The sequence below is a fragment of the Coregonus lavaretus genome (assembly GCF_964263955.1).
Source record: "Coregonus lavaretus genome assembly, chromosome: 8".
In the NCBI taxonomy this organism is placed as follows: Eukaryota; Metazoa; Chordata; class Actinopteri; order Salmoniformes; family Salmonidae; genus Coregonus; species Coregonus lavaretus.
The window spans coordinates 16,001,174-16,023,879 of record NC_139995.1 but is presented as its reverse complement, the minus strand read 5'-3'; the positions used below and the strand labels follow the sequence as shown (position 1 = coordinate 16,023,879).

The 22,706-nt window shown below is 41.9% G+C and overlaps 1 protein-coding gene across 11 annotated transcripts in view; it reads right to left on the bottom strand.

The window, feature by feature from the left end:
- Positions 1-22,706, bottom strand: part of foxp1b (forkhead box P1b) — a 197,041-nt gene that overhangs the window by 10,144 nt on the left and 164,191 nt on the right. For all 11 annotated transcript variants that reach the window (XM_084167279.1, XM_084167277.1, XM_084167269.1 and 8 more), the window contains 7 exons: positions 20,415-20,601; positions 13,237-13,353; positions 6,795-6,882; positions 5,397-5,480; positions 1,581-1,791; positions 1,357-1,433; positions 528-629 (listed from right to left, as the gene is read on the bottom strand). In XM_084167279.1, the coding sequence (XP_084023405.1) occupies positions 528-629; positions 1,357-1,433; positions 1,581-1,791; positions 5,397-5,480; positions 6,795-6,882; positions 13,237-13,353; positions 20,415-20,601 (866 nt within the window). The remainder of the gene's footprint in view (positions 1-527; positions 630-1,356; positions 1,434-1,580; positions 1,792-5,396; positions 5,481-6,794; positions 6,883-13,236; positions 13,354-20,414; positions 20,602-22,706) is intronic.

Sequence of the window (22,706 nt, the reverse complement as noted above, 5' to 3'; positions counted from 1 at the left end):
TGTGGATACGCTACACTACAGGCCCTCCCTGCCTTATGAGGGTAGCCTTCAATGCTTCATCACTCTCTTTTCTCCTACTCCTCCGCTTCTCCTCTCTTTCTAACCCCTCTCTTTTTCTCTCTCTGTTTCTCTGGGGTTTGTCTGCCTGTGTGTGTGTGGCCCAGTGGAAAAGGTGTTCTCAGTTTAAATTCTGTGGGAGGGTCTCGGCCAGGAGTCCCTGGCAGCACTGTGGAGCGTTAAACTCATGCCACCCACCACCAAAAACATCTCCAAATATTAGCTGGGGATTTTCTTTTACAAGAATGCACAATTTCCCTCATCATTTTTCTGCGAGGTTACAGACAGTGTTTGTGTTAGAGGTGTCTCTATTCGGATAGAATAAGCAGGCACAGTTATGAATTGGGTAAAGGTTCATTCATTGCTTTTAAACTTGATATATTTGACTATCATTTAATTCCACAAGATCAACACAACAGTCCCTGCCCTTTATATTAGTCTAAGGAAGTCAAAGTGAAGAGTTATTTTACCTTCCATGTTGCGGCATTGCGCCTGAAATATGCAAACATTCGTGTGAACCAGTTGTAAATTTCATTTAGTGTTAGCTGCTTTTCCGGTGATTCAAGGATAGCCTGGAAAAAAGAGACAGAAACAACATTTAACATTTTGTTCACTCTGAAAAACAATATATTATTCACAAGTGGCATGAAGGTTGTGTGTGCTCTCCTGAAAGAACACAGACTACAGTGCATCGTCTGTCCGTGTGATGATGTGGATGATGTGTGCCCTCTCGCTTTCTTTATGGAACACTGTCTGGTTCCCATTCAAATCTCACAATTTGAATATATTTCTTTTTTCAGTGTAAATGGAGGGAAGCAAAAACAATTCTCAGGCAGATTACAGGCCAGCAATTATGACAGGCTCAGATAAATTCCTGAGATCACAGATTACTGCGGGCTGGCCGATAATTGACTGGCCATCTTAAAACAGGTTCGTCCCTACTGTTGTGTGAAATGAATTTCATAATAATCACATCCACTGTAATGCTTAATCAAAAGCAAATGTTATATATGGCCGTTTTTGGAGTCCCGAGTGCATTCTTGCACTCATTTGCAGATGGTTAATCTTCTGCTGCGCGTCTAAATTGTATTTGAAATTTAACAAGGAAGGGAGAGAAAATAAGTGGACAATAAGCAGTCTGTGTCTTGGCTGAATATTTATCTACTGCGTGTTCTGTTAACCACAGAAGCCACTGAAGCAGATTAAAGGCCCTATTCCTTTAAGTGACAGATTAAATACATTGCAAGTTACCAGCCCAGAGAAGAGCAGAGTGGAGGCATCCGACCAAAGGATCCTTACCTGGCGTATAAGCGAGGCATATGTGAAGGGAGGTCTGACTTCAGCGTTCATGTAGAACTCTTTGTTCTGGACAATATCTGTACAAAGGGAGCAAACACAACATACAGACGAACATAGAGAAAGGCCATAGTCAGTAGCTATTATAGATACGTTTCCAGTCTGCTAGATTTGAAATTGTATGTGCGTGTGTGTGTGTGTGTGTGTGTGGTATATGCGTCCAGTACCTGGGGAAATGGGCATGTTGTACTTGTCAGAGTAGCGCCGGCGCATGGGGCCCACGCTGTGGTGGAGGCTGTTGGGGGTGATGACGGAGTGGGCCTGGGACAGGGGCGTCAGGGGGGCCGTGGGGGTGGTAGGGGTCTGGGGCAGGCTCAGAGGGGGCGAGGCCTCAGGCGGGGCTGTTTTGGACAGGGTGACGTTGGACACCAGGTTGAGCTGGGAGGGAGAGTAAACAAAACAAAACACAGACAGACAGACAGACAAGAGCTCGTTAATTACCCAGCGTCTCAGACGCCTCATTGGCTAGTCTGATCACAGCTGTAATTATGGGCAACCCTGAGGATGATCCGTGAACGGTCGCTAAACGTTTAGAAAACAACCGAGGAGTCCTGCTCATTCTCTAACGGCTCAGCTCCCAGCTCTCTGTTTTCTTCCCTTTGTTTGATCTACTGGCATCACATCCCCGTGGCGACTGGCGAGGGGAGATGGGCGGCCCTAACAGCCCTGACAAATGACAATGTGATTCTTACCTACCGCTGAGCAGCTACTAATAAGCCACGGAAAGGAAGCGGCCAATCTGGGCTAATTACAAGCTGAAATTGTATTGTAAGGACTCTAATTAGGAGATGCTTATGGAGGTGATCTGATGATTAAATGCTGTATCTGAATGACCCCATCACCTGGGCTGTCTGGCGCAAGACGGATCCCAAATATTTGGTAGAGAGGGAGAGTGAGAGGGGTGGCTTTTCTGTCAAGGGTGGGGGTGTGGGGAGGGATATTAGTAATAATGGCTACAAGGTAAACGAATTAAGCCAAGTGCTCTGAACGTATACCATGGCTTCCAGCAGCTGTGGCTGCTTCCAAACACTGCCAAGCCTCCACAGTGGAGCAGCAGTCAAGTGGAAAATTCGAGTCTGACCCATTGCTCCAGCTATTAATTTGCAGGAAAGCTAATGACACATATACATATTCCCACAAAATTGTTCTAATTGCTCATTTGCCGAAGGAGGCCAGTTCCCAAATTAAACATGACTTCAGTCTGCAAGGAATGAGGGGAGGAAAAAACAGAGAGAGAGAGAAAGCGAGAGAGAGTGGGCAGGAGGAGTCTCATCTTTGACAATCATTTGTGGATTGTGCTAACAAATGTATGAAATGCCAAGGTTGTCAATTGCTTTGGAGGTATCAGATATCTAATTTTAGCTGATAATGGTTGTAGGTGACAGTGGAGATGCAGGGCTTGCAGGTGAAAGTGAACAGACAGTGTTTAACATCTCAACCCCCACATGGATCCTCCACGGCCACCCAATTACCACAACCCTATTAGCAGTCATTACCACCAAGATGGCCCCACATGATAGACAGGTATATAATAAAGATATCTGGGGCTGCCTGCACGGCTGGCACCACTGCTATATTCATCCTTGACATGACATTGACTTAACGAGGTTACGGCTAGTGTGATTTTTTGAATTAATTGTAGTCTGTGTATTTGTATTCATTTGCATTACACCTGCTAAAACATGGGTATTGTGTCTGTTTTTTTCTGCATCAATAGAGATATGTGTAAATACAGCATGTAATGTTTATTAAGAATTCTGAGGCCAGAATATCCCTTTTGGCAGAGTTCTACACAAATGATGTGTTTCACAATTCATGTAAGCACATAAATGTATACGGTACATTCACTACTGTACGAGTGTGTTATTCTAAATCAAGGGCCAAATAAATCACACTTGTGTTGGTTGTTTTCTGACACAATACTATCAATAGACCTATTTTCCTGTGGATTAGCAGTCTTTGTTTCATGTTTCATCCATATTCCCCTGCCAAAAACAGTGAGTGGCCCTCAACAATAGGCCAGACAGCCTGGTAATAGCCTTTCTTTCTTTCCCTCAGCATTTGGGCTCACTCCAGTGCAGAGACAAAATGAGACTTCAGACAGAAATTAATTAAATGGTAATTGGTGATCTAATTATACTGGCTTTGACTTGCCAAACTGCTAAAGAAAATAAACAAAAAGTCCCTCCTTAATTATGTACTGCAAAAAGGTCAGACTTCTGACAAGAATGCTTAGTGACACCAACTACAGACACCCACCCCCGCGTGGGCCCACACAAAGACAAACACAAACACACACGCATGCACACACACACTGACTGTTTATGCACAGTATTGTCTTCATCTTTTTTTTCTCTTTTTTTTTTTTTTTTTTTTTTACAGCTCATAGGAATAAATTCAATTATATTCAGTTGACACTGTGTATGTACAGTATCTGTTACGTATTTAATTAGGACTAACTGTAAAATAGTAACTGTAAAATGGTAACTGTAAAATAGTAACTGTAAAATGGTAACTGTAAAATAGTAACTGTAAAATGGTAACTGTAAAATAGTAACTGTAAATGGTAACTGTAAAATAGTAAATGTAAAATGGTAACTGTAAAATGGTAACTGTAAAATGCAGGCAATTGCTGTTGTTTGATGTGACTGAATGTTTTTTCTCCCATCAACACCCACTCCCTGAACAGTCTATAGTCTAAAGCCAGGTCTAACTCAGAGGTCATCTCCAGCTCTTGTCTAACTGAGAGCTCCAGCTGGGACTCAGGCCCTGACCTGTGAGATTCCCCCACTGATCCAGCCACCGAGCCACACCACAGCTAGACACATTTATCATAGCAACTACCAGCACGCACTGCACCACCGCTGGAGAATGCAGGAAATGTATTTATTTGAATAAAACCAGCACTGGTCTGGTACCCACCCCGCAGAGCTTTAACACAGAGCCCTGACACAACCATTCCCACTGGCCCTGGGGAGAGGAGAGGTAGAGAAGTCAAGATGCTATCTGCTGCCCCAGCCACTTTTCATATACAAATGTCCATGTGGCAGGCACTCGTTCCGAAGCCTAATCTACACAATCAGTGTGTGTGACAGAGGCAAAGCTCCAACAAGCAGCCTATTGTCACATCTCCAGGCACTTTATGTTGACTGCCTGCCTTCCTGCCTGCCTTCCTGCGCTGTGTGGCGTGCCGTACAGAGACTCTGCCCGTCAATAGCTCCAGACTGACTGTAAATAAATGATTGAGGCTTTGAAAGGAACTCGTCAGAGGAGAGGTTCTCTCTGTGTAAGTGTGTAAGTGTGTGAGTGTGCCTCTGTGTGTGTGCCTCTGTGTTCAGCCCAGCAGTGTAATGGCCCTCATGCCTTCGGCACTATGAATGAACTGTCACAATGACTGAACTATGGTAATGGGGCTCCTTCTTAAACATGACAAAATAGCAGTATGCTGTATGTTAAGTGGTACCCCTATAAGACAAGGATTAAACAGTAAGTTATATCATGCTGATATAAGACACATGGTGTTATGGTCCGAAAAATGTGGCAAGATAAGGAATTGAACAGCCATCACAATTGCTCTTAATTTGAGAAACATGTTGTATTTCTGAAGCTTATTTGGTGGAATCCCCAGTATACCATCTTCACAACCAATTGAAGATGTTGAGGAGATTTTTCAATTTCAAAGAAACGTCTATATTTTACCATGCTACAGAGGTCTATGGTGTCAGCTCATACCAACACTAGTTCAGCCACTACTGAATGCTATTACCACGTGCTCTGAGTTAATCATCAGAACAAAATTGAATCTGGGATGTCAAAATATGTGATCCAAACAATATTAAGTGCTCCTCTCAAGTGAGCAGCTGCTTTTGTTTAGCAGATAAATAAAGAGATGAGGAAATATTTTAATAAATATATGTGTGGCAATTAGACAAACGAGAGAAGAGGAGGACGGAAAACAGGCATATGATAGAGCTTTTACTCACTGGCTGTGGGGTGGGTTTGGGCTCTGTGGATTTAACGTGGAGATGCGTCATCATGGCTTGAAGACGTTCTTTGTCTTTTGCTAGCTGTAATGAGAAGGAAAAAACAGCCATTAAATCCTTTATGAACAAAAATCTAATTCTCTGTAGTACAATCCAATACATTATGTTCTTTCTCACTGTATGTCATATATCCAGTAGAAAGTAGTTTTTTAATATGTTGTTCTGATTATAAACCTTTGTGTATTTTGATACCTTAATGTTCATGCACAAGTCTACCTGGCGATGTCTCTTCTTCAAGGTTAAACTATACTCTAGGTCCCATTGCCAATAACAAACCCTGGATCTGCCTACCTGTCCTAAACTGTCCACTATGTCTTACAGTAGCTGCCAGGTCACATTATAGAGATACGCTGGGTTAGGAGGCGGAATCAGGATGTGTCTGATAAACTCGCACACTTTGAGTCGCTCTCAATGACACACAACCAGAGCATAAATAATAAGTAAGATGGTAGTGTTGTGAAATGCTTAACTGAACTTGTAACCTCGTTGTTCGAGGTTAAAATTCTGTTAATCGTCATTGCTTTGTACTCTTGATAAATGGAAGTGTATACAGCATTGAATCTGTTATACATACAAATGCCATTGATTACAATGCCTGCTTAGCAGCAACAACAACAACAAATTACACAAAAAGAACAGTTAATGGCATGGTTCGTTAGGTCTACCTTTCAGTTGTAATATAACATGTGCAAACCTTCCCCAAAGACACCTGATTCCTGCCTAGTGGGCATTGTGACCAGTTAGTGTTCAGACCCACCTCTCCACAGCCCTTACTTACACACACTAATGTACCAAAATTGTGCCATCCCTTTTTCCATTAGCGCATACTTAATGTACATATGTATATTTTCCAGGGTCCCTCGTATGGACGAAGTGCCTATCAGGCCACTCATAGGGAGGACTACATTAATATTCCTGATCACTGTTATTTGTGAGAAATATGGTATCGTATCTTTTTGTTCCAATAAACCTAGTCGACACTGAGGAAGCCCATCGTTGGCTGCTGCCTGAGCATTTCAATAAGTGTTTTATTGTTGGTGCCAAACAGTTTAAAGTCATAAATAACCTTAAAACCCAGTAAAATTCTAAATGTAATTATCTTCTCTACTTAGCCCCGGAGCCCTTCATATATCTTTGTCTGGCTGTCATGCATACATAACACATTTTTAATGACTGGTTACTCACAAATGTACAAAATAATTTCATTCTTTCACCCCCCTCAATGTGTGACCCATGGTTCATATCTGCGAAATGGAGGGAGCGGGAGGGGGGAGCGGTAGACAGAGGAAGTGTCAGGAAAGGAGCCACGCATATTTGGGTGAAAACGAGAGACAATACCTGTAGTTCCAGCTGCTGTACGACCTGCATTTGCACCCGACACTGGGCTGTGCTCCTGTCGTCCAGGGCGTGCTCATTGTTGAGATGCCTGAGAGGAAACAGAACAGAGAAAACAAAGATTCTGAGCTCAATGTGTCTTCACATGGTTTTAATGCAGCCTTTTATACAATTTGATCCAAATCCTATAATGCTTTATGTGATTACGTGATCTAGTAATACCTCTGTATGGGTACTGTGGGAATAAAGTAGGAATGGTGAACACACATGCTGATAATAATGAGTAAATACTGTGCAGATCCAGAAATATAAAACTACCCTAATATTACCAGGATTTATATAACAATATCTGCATAACCTGAAAAGGAATTCTTTAAGCAAAGAAGAATGGAATCCATATTTCATGAGGTGGCCATATCTGCTCAAACTTAACTTCATAGCTAAGAAAAATGACTTAAGAATTTCAGGTTGGATTAATTTTGGAAATTATGCAGTGTTTCACTGTGCAACCTTTCTTTTCAAAGATTTCTGGTTGGCATATTCTCCTTATTTTGGTGGCTTTTTTAGTTAATTATGTCATCAAGATGAAGAGAACTCAAATGAAGCCAGAAGGAAAGGCAAAGGACAACAAGAAGAAGAGAGATGGAATCTGTCACAAACTTGAATTATGAATATAATTATGCATGATTATTTTATACTGCGAAGATGTTCTCTTTTCCTGCACATTTTTACTAATCTAAATAAGTAGCTTGCCCGGCAGCAGACAGGATTTTTTCCGTGATTTATATAAAATGGTGGAGATAAGGTTCACGAGTGAAGGAAATATGATTGGAGGATTTTTATCAGCCTCCGCATGAATTACTGTTTGAAAATGCTTATGCAGGGGCATTTCATTAATCATTTAATCATAATCCGAGCAGGATGTTTGAACTGATTTCACAAATACCCTTTCATTTCACTACTTCATTATGCTCGCTAATGGATCCAATATATTATATATATCATAAATTATATCACATCTTCAGTGACCATGTAGGTCACTGTCACTATGCATGCCTCTACGCACTCACAGTGGTGCCGGCGGAGGGAGGAATGGTGTGCGACGTGCCTGCCTTCTCAAATACACTTTTTCTGTCATTTATTGCAAATCAAAGTAGCCAGACCTGACCGGGGCAGTAGCAATAGCAGGCCGGGCTGATATGATGGCCCAATAAATCTAAAGGCCACCCTGGCAGTTTTGTTGTGGGCCGATTGCTTAACACACCGACAACACATTTGTGCATTAAAAAGCCACAGACACACACAAAACTGACATAATGTGAAGGGAGGGGAAATTGATGGCATTCTGCTTGAATGTGAAGGTTTCTCTTTTAGTGGACTATTTTCAACCTTGGGCACAGTGATTTAAATCTTTATGGAAAATACACTGCTTTTCAGATGGCGCTGTTGTATATATATTTGTAAATAGTATGTAATATATATTTAGTATTTTCAATTTAATTATTTTGACAAAAAGACAGAAATGAAGGCACATCTGAAGAAAGCGTGAACGATAACCCTGCCTGCTGAAATCAATTCTGTCCACTCTCAGCTTCACATTTATCTGAATTAAATAAAATACCATTGAATTAAGTAGGTTGAAACTGGTAAACATTTCAGCACATCTTACCATTTTTTTTTTAATAAATAGGTAAAGACGTTTCAACTTCAATTTATTTAACCGGCATAGACTGCATTTTCAATGAAGGGTGCCCTACGTGATGAGCTTTGGAATGTCTCTGTTCATGGAAGCCATGCACCTCACTTCTCTTCATCCTTTGTTACATTCACATTTTTTTTCTTCTAATGACATGGAGAGTCACAGTGCATAATTAATAGGAAATGAAATATTCAAATGGCCCCTAATGCAGCCCTGCGAAGAGCGTCTGGACACGTGGAGCTAGCTGGGGATACGGGGAATTGACATCGAGAGACACTATGAACGTTGGCATGTGTCACTTTCTGGACTTAAAATGAAGCAGATTTTAAAAGCTTTCTGGCAGGATGACAGTCCCTAATGTAAATTGCCACAATAAAACAAGTTAAATAGACATTCCTTAAACAGTCAGCTTTTTACTTATCATTTAGGGTGCCTTTCTTTTTCTACTGGTTTTAATTATATACACTGGACCCACTACTTTGGACCAGCCCTATGGCACATGTCCATATACTCTGTAGCTGATCATTGTGTACATTTTAATTTCTATTTTCATTGTTTTCAACAAAACTGTTTGCACATCGGGTAGAAACTGCATTTTAAATATAAGATATTCAAGAATATTGTTCAATGATTTTAAGAGACATCTTTTAGGAGACATATGTTGAGAAATATGAAGAACAACATTGTCTACAAAAGACATATCCACCAAATAGCCTATTCTTCTTAAGCAATTCTCAGAGAGTGTTGAGGTATGAGAGTTAGTTAGTTTTATGAAAGTGAGAGAGAGGCAGAGGGTGCAGCACTAGAGGGCAGTGCAGTGTTTCACTGGCTGTGACCTTTGAAAGGCCACTGAAGAGGTGGTCTTGACCCTCATAAAAACAGTGAGCTCTACTACAAACCGGACCCCACCTCTCACAGCACTGAATTGAAAACAGGATTTGGCCCTTTTTATTTATCGAGATAGTGCATGTAGGTATGTCATGTTTTCTTTAAAAGACAGAATAAATACGCACACAGTTTAAAACAATATTTCAGTCCCGTGTTAGTTGTTGCTGTTGGCATGGCGAGCTGAAATCTGGTTGACGTTAGAGTCCTCCTCACCTTTCCCACTCTCCTATACAGTACTTAGTGTTCTGCTGTCTCTACTGTCTCCTCCAGTTCACTTCCAACATGTCTATCCGCCTGAACATTCATTTATAAATGTATTGTTAGTATATGCCTGATTTATTCATTGTATTTATTTGTGTTTTTGTTTTTTTTGAGACGTGGGGTATCAGTCTCTGGGTTTCATGTGGAAGTGCTTAAGGGTTTGAGAGTTAACACCTTGGTGAGCTGCTTGCTCTCTTGTCTGCTGTTACACAAAGACGGCTTTGTGGAGACTCTCTCCAAAGGTTTTCTTAACATGTTCCAAGCAGTTTATGCAGGCAACTAAAGTAAACAAGATGTTGCCATGATAAAAACACTTGTAAAAACATTGCAGAGTGCACTAAAAGGCTTTTTTCTAAGGAGAGCTTTACCGGGCACACAGATTTTAATTCCTCTCACTTCTATAAACAAAGTGTGAGGCAATGTCAGAATACAATAAATAGTGATGGTTTGAAGGTGACACTCTCAAAACTGGAATGTGAAGGGAGAACAAAATAGTCATATTTTTGCTAATTTGTTAAGTCGAAGAACTTGGTGAAAATGTGTTATAAACAGAGTTTAAAAAAACAACTCAAACTTTCTGTGCTTTCTCTCAGTACACATAAATCCAGGGTAGCTTCCATTATTATCATAAAAAATTATCTCAAAGTGTTTTGCGGTGCTGTAAACACTTTAGGACACTTTTCAAAACAAACTTCTCTCAAAGTGACCAGCTGCATAGTATGAAATGAAAAGCCAAACACTGAGTAGGAACAGCAGAACTGTAGTGACTGTTAAGTCTCCACCTACTGTATCTTGTGAGGGACCTCTGTGTGCCCTGACTACTTGTTTTAGTTTAGGCCCAGGATAATGGAAATGTGTCATATCTTGTTTAAAGTGCCACTAATCTGGGGCGACAGACACCCATTGATCTGCTGCCACAGATGTTTTCATCCTCTGTCTCTGTAGCCATAGTGGTGTCATGTGTTGGATTACCCACAGAACACTGCACACAATGTTGATTAGTAAACAGGGTCAGGCCTGGACATCACAAGCCCAGTTCAGAGTGGATATGAATTAGAAGAAGAAGCCAAAAGACCCTGAGATTGATTCCCCTGTGTCTCAGTTGGTAGAGCATGGCGCTTGCAACGCCAGGGTTGTGGGTTCGATTCCCATGGAGGACCAGTATAACAAAAATAATATGAAAATGTATGCACTCACTACTGTAAGTCGCTCTGGATAAGAGCGTCTGCTAAATTACTAAAATGTAAATGTTTTAGAGGGTCCAACGGCATGGTTATAATTGATGTTGTTGATGAGTAAAACTACTGAATCTGAGACGTGACAATAAGTTAGTTCTGGTGCTGTTATTAAGGCGTGATCTAAAGACAGCTTGTTTGGTGAGAGAGGCAGTGGAGAGACAAAAATAAAGAGCAGAAGAGAAGAGAAAAGCAAACAGAGAGAGACAGAAAGAAAGCAAGAGAAAGAGCTGAGTGAGGGAAGCGAAGGCACACACACCAATCCCTGTCCAGTGACAAGGGCAAACATGCAGAGCGCCCTGAGTGTTGGGTGCCCCAGATAAACATCCTCCCGTTATTTGTTTGGGGGAAATGGCCAGAATCACCATGGGGACGGTACTTATCACAGGAATTAGAGGCCCCTGCAGGGCCCAGTGGAGACCACACCCCAACACCCTCATAGAGAGGCACAACAACACACCCAACACCCACTCACACACATATACAAACATATACGCAAGCACACACACACACACACGTACAGTTGATGTCGGAAGTTTACATACACTTAGGTTGGAGTCATTAAAACTCGTTTTTCAACGACTCCACAAATTTCTTGTTAACAAACTATAGTTTTGGCAAGTCGGTTAGGACATCTACTTTGTGCATGACACAAGTAATTTTTCCAACAATTGTTTACAGACAGATTATTTCACTTTTAATTCACTGTATCACAATTCCAGTGGGTCAGAAGTTTACATACACTAAGTTGACTGTGCCTTTAAACAGCTTGGAAAAATCCAGAAAATTATGTCATGGCTTTAGAAGCTTCTGATAGGCTAATTGACATAATTTGAGTCAATTGGAGTTGTACCTGTGGATGTATTTCAAGGCCTACCTTCAAACTCAGTGCCTCTTTGCTTGACATTATAGGGAAATCAAAAGAAATCAGCCAAGACCTCAGAAAAAAAATTGTTGACCTCCACAAGTCTGGTTCATCCTTGGGAGCAATTCCCAAACGCCTGAAGGTACCACATTCATCTGTACAAACAATAGTACACAAGTATAAACACCATGGGACCACGCAGCCGTCATACCGCTCAGGAAGGAGAAGCATTCTGTCTCCTTGAGATGAACGTACTTTGGTGCGAAAAGTGCAAATCAATCACAGAACAACAGTAAAGAACCTTGTGAAGATGCTGGAGGAAACAGGTACAAAAGTATCTATATCCACAGTAAAACGAATCCTATATCGACATAACCTGAAAGGCCGCTCAGCAAGGAAGAAGCCACTGCTCCAAAACCGCCATAAAAAAGCCAGACTACGGTTTGCAACTGCACATGGGGACAAAGATCATACTTTTTGGAGAAATGTCCTCTGGTCTGATGAAACAAAAATAGAACTGTTTGGCCATAATGACCATTGTTATGTTTGGAGGAAAAAGATGAGATGTTGCAAGCCGAAGAACACCATCCCAACCGTGAAACACGGGGGTGGCAGCATCATGCTGTGGGGGTGCTTTGCTGCAGGAGGGACTGGTGCACTTCACAAAATAGATGGCATCATGAGGAAGGAAAATTATGTGGATATATTGAAGCAACATCTCAAGACATTGGTCAGGAAGTTAAAGCTGGGTCACAAATGGGTCTTCCAAATGGACAACGACCCCAAGCATACTTCCAAAGTTGTGGCAAAATGGCTTAAGGACAACAAAGTCAAGGTATTGGCCTTCACAAAGCCCTGACCTCAATCCTATAGAACATTTGTGGGCAGAACTGAAAAGGCGTGTGCGAGCAAGGAGGCCTACAAACCTGACTCAGTTAAACCAGCTCTGTTAGGAGGAATGGGCCAAAATTCACCCAACTTATTGTAGGAAACTTGTGGAAGTCTACCCGAAACGTTTGACCCAAGCTAAACAATTTAAAGGCAATGCTACCAAATACTAATTGAGTGTATGTAAACTTCTGACCCACTGGGAATGTGATGAAAGAAATAAAAGCTGAAATAAATCATGCTCTCTACTATTATTCTGACATATCACATTCTTAAAATAAAGTGGTGATACTAACTGACCTAAGACAGGGAATTTTTATTAGGATAAATGTCAGGAATTGTGAAAAACTGAGTTTAAATGTATTTGGCTAAGGTGTATGTAAACTTCCGACTTCAAATGTACATGCCCATGTGCACAAATGCACATACACACACACACACACACACACACATAACAACCCGTTGCACCTGTAGTGCCACTGAGCCCCAGGAGAAACCTTAATCGACCCAAGAAGAGGGCCAGACGCCCACGGGAACAAGACACTGGAGTCTGAGGAAGCAAACGTAACATACTGCAGAGAGATGCAGCCTAAAAGCAATGAAACTTACTTCAGGAATGACTGGAAGTCCTCAAACACCGCCTCACATCCAGGCCACTTGCACACCCCGTGCCCATAGAGCGGGTGACTGTGGTGAGAGTGGTGGTGGTGGTCGTCTAGCGTAGATCTGGAAGAGAAAGCCAGACGTACATTAATGCCTGCCTATTAACAGTCTCTTTGTGGAGGATGTTTTAATGGCTGATGATACAGAACTACACCATTTGAAGTGGAGGATGCTGATGGGTTTGGGGAGAATGCCCCTTGTGGTGTCTCAACACAAAAGCCTGTCTTTGTGTTGACCTTTGAACTGTGGGCAGTGTGAGCCTTGTGATCTCTGCTTCCTCTCTGGCTGGAGGTGGCGGCCCTCGTAGGGGCAGCCCTTGTGAGAGGGACCCAATCTGTAATTATTTAATGTCAGTGATCCAAGTAGCAGCCCACTTTGATCCAGGCAGCCAGGGGTTCCCTGAGACGCCCTGACCGCTGAACCCTATCCCAGAACCCACCTGGAGGAACGGGCTGGCCAGTCCCACAACAAAAATCCATCTGCCAGCCTCCCGTCGAGCACAAACAGTAAATACCAAACAGCCCCTGTCTGCTTATTTACCGATCGACGGACGGACGGACCAACCGACATCAGCAGGGGCCAAACACTAGCACAACTGAGGAGAGGCTTACGGCTTCACAACATCCGCTGTAAATACCAGGATCGTCCCGAAAAACAAACTACACAACATCTTCCATATGGCAAGTCAAGTGGAAACACAGAGTATAACCAGAAACAGTACAATGCAGAGGCCTGCGCGTGTAGACGGTTTGTGTTAGAGAGCAAGACAGTCTGCCATATGGACACAGGCACTGTACAAGTGTCAGCTACAAGAGTCTGGGGGACTGTCCTATATCGCTACCACCTGTGCTGCTAGTGGCTCTCTAGTCTAGCACACCACTGCTACTTACGTAATGACCCATTCTGCAGGAGGCTGAGAAGGGAGAGAGGGCAAGGGAAGATTCATTAGGTCCAAATCTCCACAGTACTGTCGTTAGGCATTCAGTCTAACTACTATTGTCTGATTCATATGGATATGCTCTGTGTGTAAATTTGCTCTACTAAGGATGACGGTTGAAAAGCCCTCTGCACAATTTAACCAATCCTAACGCATATAATTACAGAAACAATCTTTCATTTTATATATATATATATATATATATATATATATATATATATATATATATACATACATATATATATATATATATATATATAAATAAAAATTTAATCGGGGTGTGCCAATTTTGCAGGATTAAACTACGCTGTTGTTCAGATTAAAATCTCATTTGTATAGATGTGAGTAAAGCTGTACCTCAAGAAGGAAATTTTAAGGGTCGTCACAGGTTTTCTTGCGTTATAATTACTTGCTTAAGAGTTCACATTGTTCATAACGTGACAATTGCATTACAATTAGGGAGCAGTGAAGCATTCATGAATGTGGTTAACAGTTTTCCCCCCTCAAAAGTAAGACATATTTTAAAAAATCCAATTATGAATTATGCATACACATTAAGACCTCTGTTTTGATACAGCTAATAAATAGATGGTAGAAGATCTATTATAATGACTTTTTAACAAGGAAATGTGTGGACTGTTGAATGTAGTGCTGATTTTTAATTTAAAGAGATCCTTTTTTAATTCTTTACGAGGAGGCATGTTGGTTAATTCTTTATTAATAAGATATTGAATTGTGGAGTGTGTGCTGGGAGTCGGTGAGCACAGAGCTTGGAAGCCTCTGCTTGGCGGCAGAAGAAAACTTTTAAACGGCAAATGACTAAACAGTGGTAAATGACAGAATATACACCAAATGAGCTACATTAGTGTAATAGGAGAAGTGCCTGGGATTCTGTGAGGTTTCTCCCTATTGTGAGCTCATTCTCATTCAGCACTAGGAGAGAAAAAACAGCTCCTTTCCTCAGCTCTCTCTCTCTCTCTCAAATTCTGTGGTGGAGTTAAATGTGACTCGCACCCTGGGCAGGTCTGTTAGGATGCTATTATTGTCAGGCTGCCTTGCTGCCTGGGGGAAGAGAACTCTAATGATCTTGTAACAGCAATGAGGGAAACTGTGTCATCTGCTTCCTGCATAGAATAGGAACAAAAAGCCTCTACCTAGACAGAACGTGGCCAAATCTTCCAGGTGTTGCACTTTGTAAACACCAACAACACATAGGCCTACCATACCGCAGGCAAACACACAACCAGAGCACACTGTACACAATCTGTCTATTTTTGAGTAAGATGCTTTAGGTCATCAACAAGGTATGATCCTAGGGATCATACAGTTAACTGGGACAGTCAGTCTAAGTCTATTGCTACCAAACAGAGAGAGGATTGATGTGTCTACCAAGCAGGGTCAGAGTCTGGACATGGTCTGTCTGTACAGCCAGTCAAAATAAGGTCTATCATCTCTCAGAGTGAGTATCGATGACTACCCCAACTCCATTCTCTCGTCTCTCCTGCCACTCAAGGGTTTACCCCTAAATGATTTAATTATCATTTTCCGGGTGTAAGACAAATTAAAGGCGAGAGAGGGGAGTGTCGTGCCAAATCAGATTATTTATCTCCTTAACAGATTGCTGAGCTGAAGTCCCTGAGCTGTGGTTATTGATGGTTGCTGGGAAGTAAGTGGGCCAAATGCTTTGTAAGGAGGATGCTCTCTCTCTCTCTCTCTCTCTCTCTCTCTCTCCATATCTCTCTCTCTTGCACAAAATGAGTGCAGTGCAGGGATGGGGACTTGATGTCAGGTACAGATAGGATACATTGCATTTATATCAGCGAATCAAAGAGACCTGGCTCACAGGGGTATTTCTCTCCTCACATCCCAAAGCTCGGACCAGCAAGAATGACTAACTGACAGGGAGAGGGCCTTCACCATGTTGGGGCGTATTCAGTCAGGATCCCTGTCTGTCCTGCTACGAGTGAGGGCTCTTGGAGGCTGCTAAAAGTGGGAACAACGTCTCTGCAGTGATTGAATTTCTCCTCCTTCCTTAAGACGGAAGTGAAAAGACCTGTGAATGATGCTTGTGGATGCACTTAAGGTTTTAGTTGCAGGCGTCGCTGTGCCTGGGCAGATTTTATATGACACATGAAACTAACTACATGGTACTTAGGGCTTGCTGTAAACCAATCTGAGCCCAGCCGGGAAAACGGGTCCATCAGAGTGGCTTGTTTCTGTTGCATGACAAAAGGACTTGCAAAACCACATCAATTAAAAGTTCATTACGTTCAGCACTGGGAGGATGAGTGGATGCTCTCTATTTACACCCAGCCCAGGCCATTATCTAAAACCTGATTATTCAAATCCCTGGATTATAACACAGACGTCTCTTATAGCTTTCTATGGAATAATCATGCCTAATAATATTTCAGATTCTGTTTAGAATGGAGTCTGCATCATCAAAAGAGATGAAAAATGCTCTTGATAGTTGTATGATTTAAGCATGTGGAAATTAACATGAGCAAAGGATTATTGGTTACATGAATCTAAATTGGCATCATACAGTGTTTAATAGGGATTTTTTAATTCTCATTTATATCAGTCATCTATATTTTAAAGCCGCGTTTGGAAACGTTGTGTTGCCATCCACAGCACCGGCACAGAACAGAGAGACGGGTGAGAAATCACCTGCTTGGGTTTCTGACAGATCTAAGATACTCTGTGAATATTCAACCCCAGATTGCCTTCTTCACTGGAGCGTGTGTTAAACTGCTGTTGACGTCTTCTTTAATCTCTGACAGGGAGCGCAAGGCATTGGAGGCAGCCTCTCATGCACGTCTTCTCCAATGTTTCAGCTGGGACTTGTTGTTTGGTCACATCTGAAGCAGGTGATGAAGGGAGCGTGTCAATATCCTCCCCTCTGATTAATCTTCAGCCACAGAGGCTAGAGCACAGACTGACTAACTGAGCAGACTGAATGCATCAGGGCCTGTGGATACTGTCTGCACTGAGCTAGGAGAGGTGTCTGGAGCTTGCTGTGTGAGTGTGTGTGTGTGTGTGTGTGTGTGTGTGTGTGTGTGTGTGTGTGTGTGTGTGTGTGTGTGTGTGTGTGTGTGTGTGTGTGTGTGTGTGTGTGTGTGTGTGTGTGTGCATGTGTGTGTGTGTGCTGTGTGTGGCTGGGACAGTGTGTGCAAAGGATAGAGGTGGATCTATCTGTGTTTCCATGTAATATCTCAGTGAAATGTGGACATTCTGTGTGACCTCATAGTCAAAATATAAGAAAGGAATGTCAAAATACTGATGTCACACCGCTTGACCTAAAATGTCTCACATTATATTGAAACAAATGCATGTGATGAACTAGTATCCCGTAATCAGTAAAACATATAGCATTTATTTCCTTTCCAAATAAGGCATTCCAAGGTCCCCCATTAAGCTATAGCTGTGTGAGATAATCAGTTAGTCAGTCAGGTTCTCCATGCAGGCCTGTATCTCCCCACTACTACCATAGAGGACTATCTATCTGCCTGTCTGTGTTTGAACCCCTCTCCACCTCCCAAGGCCTGATGGTTTAGAGTGCTAAACGTGTTTTCATCTGCATTGCCTTCATAATGACACACAGGTTTTGATCAGTGAAACACAAGTCAGATGTTGTGCAGTGAGCTCATGGCGCCTGGAGGCTTCTCACCAGCAGTTCAGAGATCAGCGCCTCAGTGCAAGAAAGCAAGTCAACGTGTTGGATGCCAAATTAATTCCTTCCTTAAAGACACAGAGGCTCAGGGAAATATTTTGGAAAACCTACAAATATCACATCAAGCCTCCAACAAAAAGAGGGGTTGTCTAACTTAGATACATCAGATCAACATCGTTTTCAAATATTGATAGTGTATTTTTTATATCATGTAATAATAAATGGTCTCTGTTTGACACATACACTACCGTTCAAAAGTTTGGGGTCACTTCGAAATGTCCTTGTTTTCCATGAAAACATACATGAAATGAGTTTGAATAGGAAATATAGCAAAATGCATAGGAAATGTAGTCATTGACAAGGTTAGAAATAATGATTTTTAATTGAAATAATAATTGTGTCCTTCAAACTTTGCTTTCGTCAAAGAATCCTCAATTTGCAGCAATTACAGCCTTGCATACCTTTGGCATTCTAGTTGTCAATTTCTTGAGGTAATCTGAATAGATTTCACCCCATGCTTCCTGAAGCACCTCCCACAAGATGGTTTGGCTTTATGGGCACTTCATATGTACCATACGGTTAAGCTGCTCCCACAACAGCTCAATAGGGTTGAGATCCGATGACTGTGCTGGCCCCTCCATTATAGACAGAATACCAGCTGACTGCTTCTTCCCTAAATAGTTCTTGCATAGTTTGGAGCTGTGCTTTGGGTCATTGTCCTGTTGTAGGAGGAAATTGGCTTAAATCAAGCGCCGTCCACAGGGTATGGCATGGCGTCTTCAAGATCCCTTTTACCCTGTACAAATCTCCCACTTTACCACCACCAAAGCACCCCCAGGCAATCACATTGCCTCCACCATGCTTGACAGATGGCATCAAGCACTCCTCCAGCATCTTTTCATTTGGTCTGAGTCTCACAAATGTTCTTCTTTGTGATCCGAACACCTCAAACTTCGATTTGTCTGTCCATAACACTTTTTTCCAATCTTCCTCTGTCCAGTGTCTGTGTTCTTTTGCCCATCTTTTCTTTTTATTGGCCAGTCTGAGATATGGCTTTTTCTTTGCAACTCTGCCTAGAAGGTCAGCATCCCGGAGTCACCTCTTCACTGTTGACGTTGAGACTGGTGTTTTGCGGGTACTATTTAATGAAGCTGCCAGTTGAGGACCTGTGAGGCGTCTGTTTCTCAAACTAGACACTCTAATGTATTTGTCCTCTTTCTCAGTTGTGCACCGGGGCCTCCCACTCCTCTTTCTATTCTGGTTAGAGACAGTTTGCGCTGTTCTGTGAAGGGAGTAGTACACAGCGTTGTACGAGATCTTCAGTTTCTTGGCAATTTCTCGCATAGAATAGCCTTCACTTCTCAGAACAAGAATAGACTGATGAGTTTCAGAAGAAAGTTATTTGTTTCTGGCCATTTTGAGCCTGTAATCAAACCCACAATTGCTGATGCTCCAGACACTCAACTAGTCTCAAGAAGGCCAGTTTTATTGCTTCTTTAATCAGCACAACAGTTTTCAGCTGTGCTAACATAATTGCAAAAGGGTTTTCTATTGATCAGTTTCTTTTGAACGGTAGTGTATTCCAATTAAAGTTAGAATGTGTTTTTATTTAGTTATGTAATATAAATGATGCTAATTATATTTAACTAAAGAATACAGTAGATTAACTGTATAGTCTGAATTGCTTGGCTTCAATATGTTCTGAACGCCACACCTATAGAAGGCTAGTTGTCTCTTCTATTGTATTGTGAAATTGCTATATGTTTTTACCAATGTCAGAAACGTCACTATCCGGAGGGAAAGCGAAGGTTGCAGGGTGTGTGTTTTTCTGTTGTTGAGAGGACGTTGGTAATTTGAATTGTATTTAACCAAACGGAGCCCTGCAAGTCACAGCTGCAGTTTCCTAAGTGCAACTGAAATAACAGCACCCTTGACCCTCTAATTAATAGTGTGCTGATCCCATTTCCATTACTGCAATCTAAACTCCAAATCACTCCCTCGCTCCCAGGTGTTTCACTGCAATCCCCAGCTGGATTCAGAAACACAGAACAAGCATGTGTCTTAATGAAAATAGGAAGGTACTTACAAACTATAAATTAATATTCATCTGTGGGCAAAGCCCTATGGGAACATGTCCATCAACTTAGACCCCTTCAAGGAATTGCAGTTTTTAAATGGGGGCGATGTAGGCCTCCTGTTTTCTTTAGTCAAAGATGACAGCAAAGAGAATGTCACACATAATGAGTTCCAGTTAGATTTTTTTTTCATGAAGTAGAAAGGACATATGTATGCCTAGTTGCACCCCAGTTTAGAAAAAGAGGTCAGATTGTGGCGAATATCATAATCTGTGGTATCTTTAATGTTAAATCAATGAGCACAACTTCATTAGTAACACATTCAGTCACATCCCATTCCCTGGAAATATAAAACCTATTGTACCCAGCATGTTACACAGAAGCTGTTGGCTCAGGAGGAAGAGGAAGCCAGATAGCGAGAGAGAGAGAGACAACTCACCCTTCTCTCTTCAGAGAGTGGCTCATGTACTGTCCGTTGGTGGAGGCGTGTTGGTTGAGGAGGGGGTTCTTGGGGGGTTGTGGCGAGGACAGGTCCAGGCCGCGGTGGCTATTGTTGCTGCTGCTGTTCTCTTCCTTCACGTTCGTCACCTCCTTCCACAGCTGCTGAAGCTCCGCTGGAATCATGCCTGAAACAAACAAATTGGATAACTAAATCAATTAACAGCTAATCCAACTCTCTTCGTCACATAATTAAATCAAAGGGTCTGTAAACAAAGCCAAGTATTAATTAAAAAATATTCCACTAGAGGGTAATGCACGGAGAGTGCTTGCTCCCCCCTGCTCTCTCCCTGTGATCTGAAGCGTGTTCGTACACACAAATCCTTGGCATTCACACGCATTTCATGCCCAAAGTAAATAATTAACATCCAGACAAGGCATGAAATCTGAATAATCACCATCATTTCTCCTACAAGAGGAGAGGCAGAACACACACAAAAAGTTTACAATAGCAACGTTACAACCAAAACAGCCCACACCACCCCACCTTCTACAGAAACAGGACCCTGGGGTAATATTCTCAAAAGCGCATTAATGTGCAAAATACTTAAAGCTCTGCACCGCCTCCAATTGACACAGAAGACTTAAACCTCATTTAACAAGTCAAGCACATGCATCTCACACAGCAGCCTTAGAAAGCAAAAAAATCCCTAGAAGACAAGACATTTTCTTGTGTTGGAACACATACACTGAGAGAGCATGTTGTCTCTCCTGCTGACTGACAGAGATCCTGACACCCTCAGATTGGGGATGAGAAAGGATAATGCCGTGTCTGTACACCATCTCTAAGAGAACCCAGCCATTGTTTGCACACAATGTATATGTGTATGTATCCGTATGCACAGTGTCTGTTACCACCGCGCCAGAGAAGCCTGCTTTCATTTGACATAAATGAGGCAAAAGCTGATAAGAAAAATAAAATCCCCCCGTGAGGGTATGTTCTCTAGCCGTTTGCATTGTCATTCAAAAATGTATTTGGTTAACTCATATTTTTAATAGCATATTGAAAGATCCACTTTGGGAATGTGTGCAAATTTGTATTGGGTATTCAGATCTGTCCTTAAATGAGTCACATGTTTAAAACATACTGAAAGACCCTTTGGATATGCTGTGAATTCAACTGGATGTAAAAGACCACTCGTTTAACATTACAATTAATTAAATCCATTCTAAAAATGAGCAATGGCAAATGAAAGATGATTTGCACATGCTTATCTCGGATGGGTTTATATTCTCCGGATTCCCCCCCTTTTAATCACTCCCTCTATAGATACCAGAAGTGGCCCTTTCAAGCGCCAGATCGTAATACAAAATGCTTAGTCTTAATTTATTCCTGTTGTGGAAAATAACTGTGAAGTGAAGATCTCAATACGATCAGCAAAAATATTTTTAATTTGATAAGCTACTGAAGATTTTAATTATGCTCGTAATGGAGAACATTGGCCTAATGAGGCGAAGGACTCTGGAGAGACGCAGGGGCTAAGAACTGTGAAATGAGTCTGATAGGATTGCTGTAAATTCACACTAGATCGTTTGCATATCAAAGAGCAGGAAATGATTGCAGGACAAATCAATAACCTTTCCACGTTCCAAGGAGTGTCTTTCCTCATTGTAATATTCTAACACACTCTCCTATATTCTGCCAAAACTGTATATTCTCTCTCTCTCTCTCTCTCTCTCTCTCTCTCTCTCTCTCTCTCTCTCTCTCTCTCTCTCTCTCTCTCTTATTCTTTGACGTACCTTAATCAAAGGACACAGCCATGAAAGATGCCAAATGTTCCTGTTTGCACAAAAGCATGCTAATCCTTCGGTTGTTGCTTCTCACTTGTCTTATTAAAGTCCCATTGTTGTTTTGATGGTGGGAATGATCCTTGAAGGGAAAGTTTTCCATGATGATGGTTTGTCTGGATGGGGAAGGTCACTGCTGGAGTGAGTGTCCTGTGCTTCAACAGTGGGAACAATCATTTTCCCCCCACTTGGTGCCCATTGACAGTGGGCGATGTATTTTTAGCCTGTGTGGCTGACAGAATGGCCCACTCTCCCTCAATTACCAGCCAGTTCTGGTGATCCCGACACCACTGTTTACTCAGATGAAACAGGTCCCATAGACTCCTCTGATGAGAGGGGTAACGGACTGGGACCAAGCTGTCTCCTTCCTAACGTACCCCCTTATTTCTCTCCCACTCTATCCCCTGCTCCTATGTTCTTCCTTGTCCTCATTGGATCTCTTGAA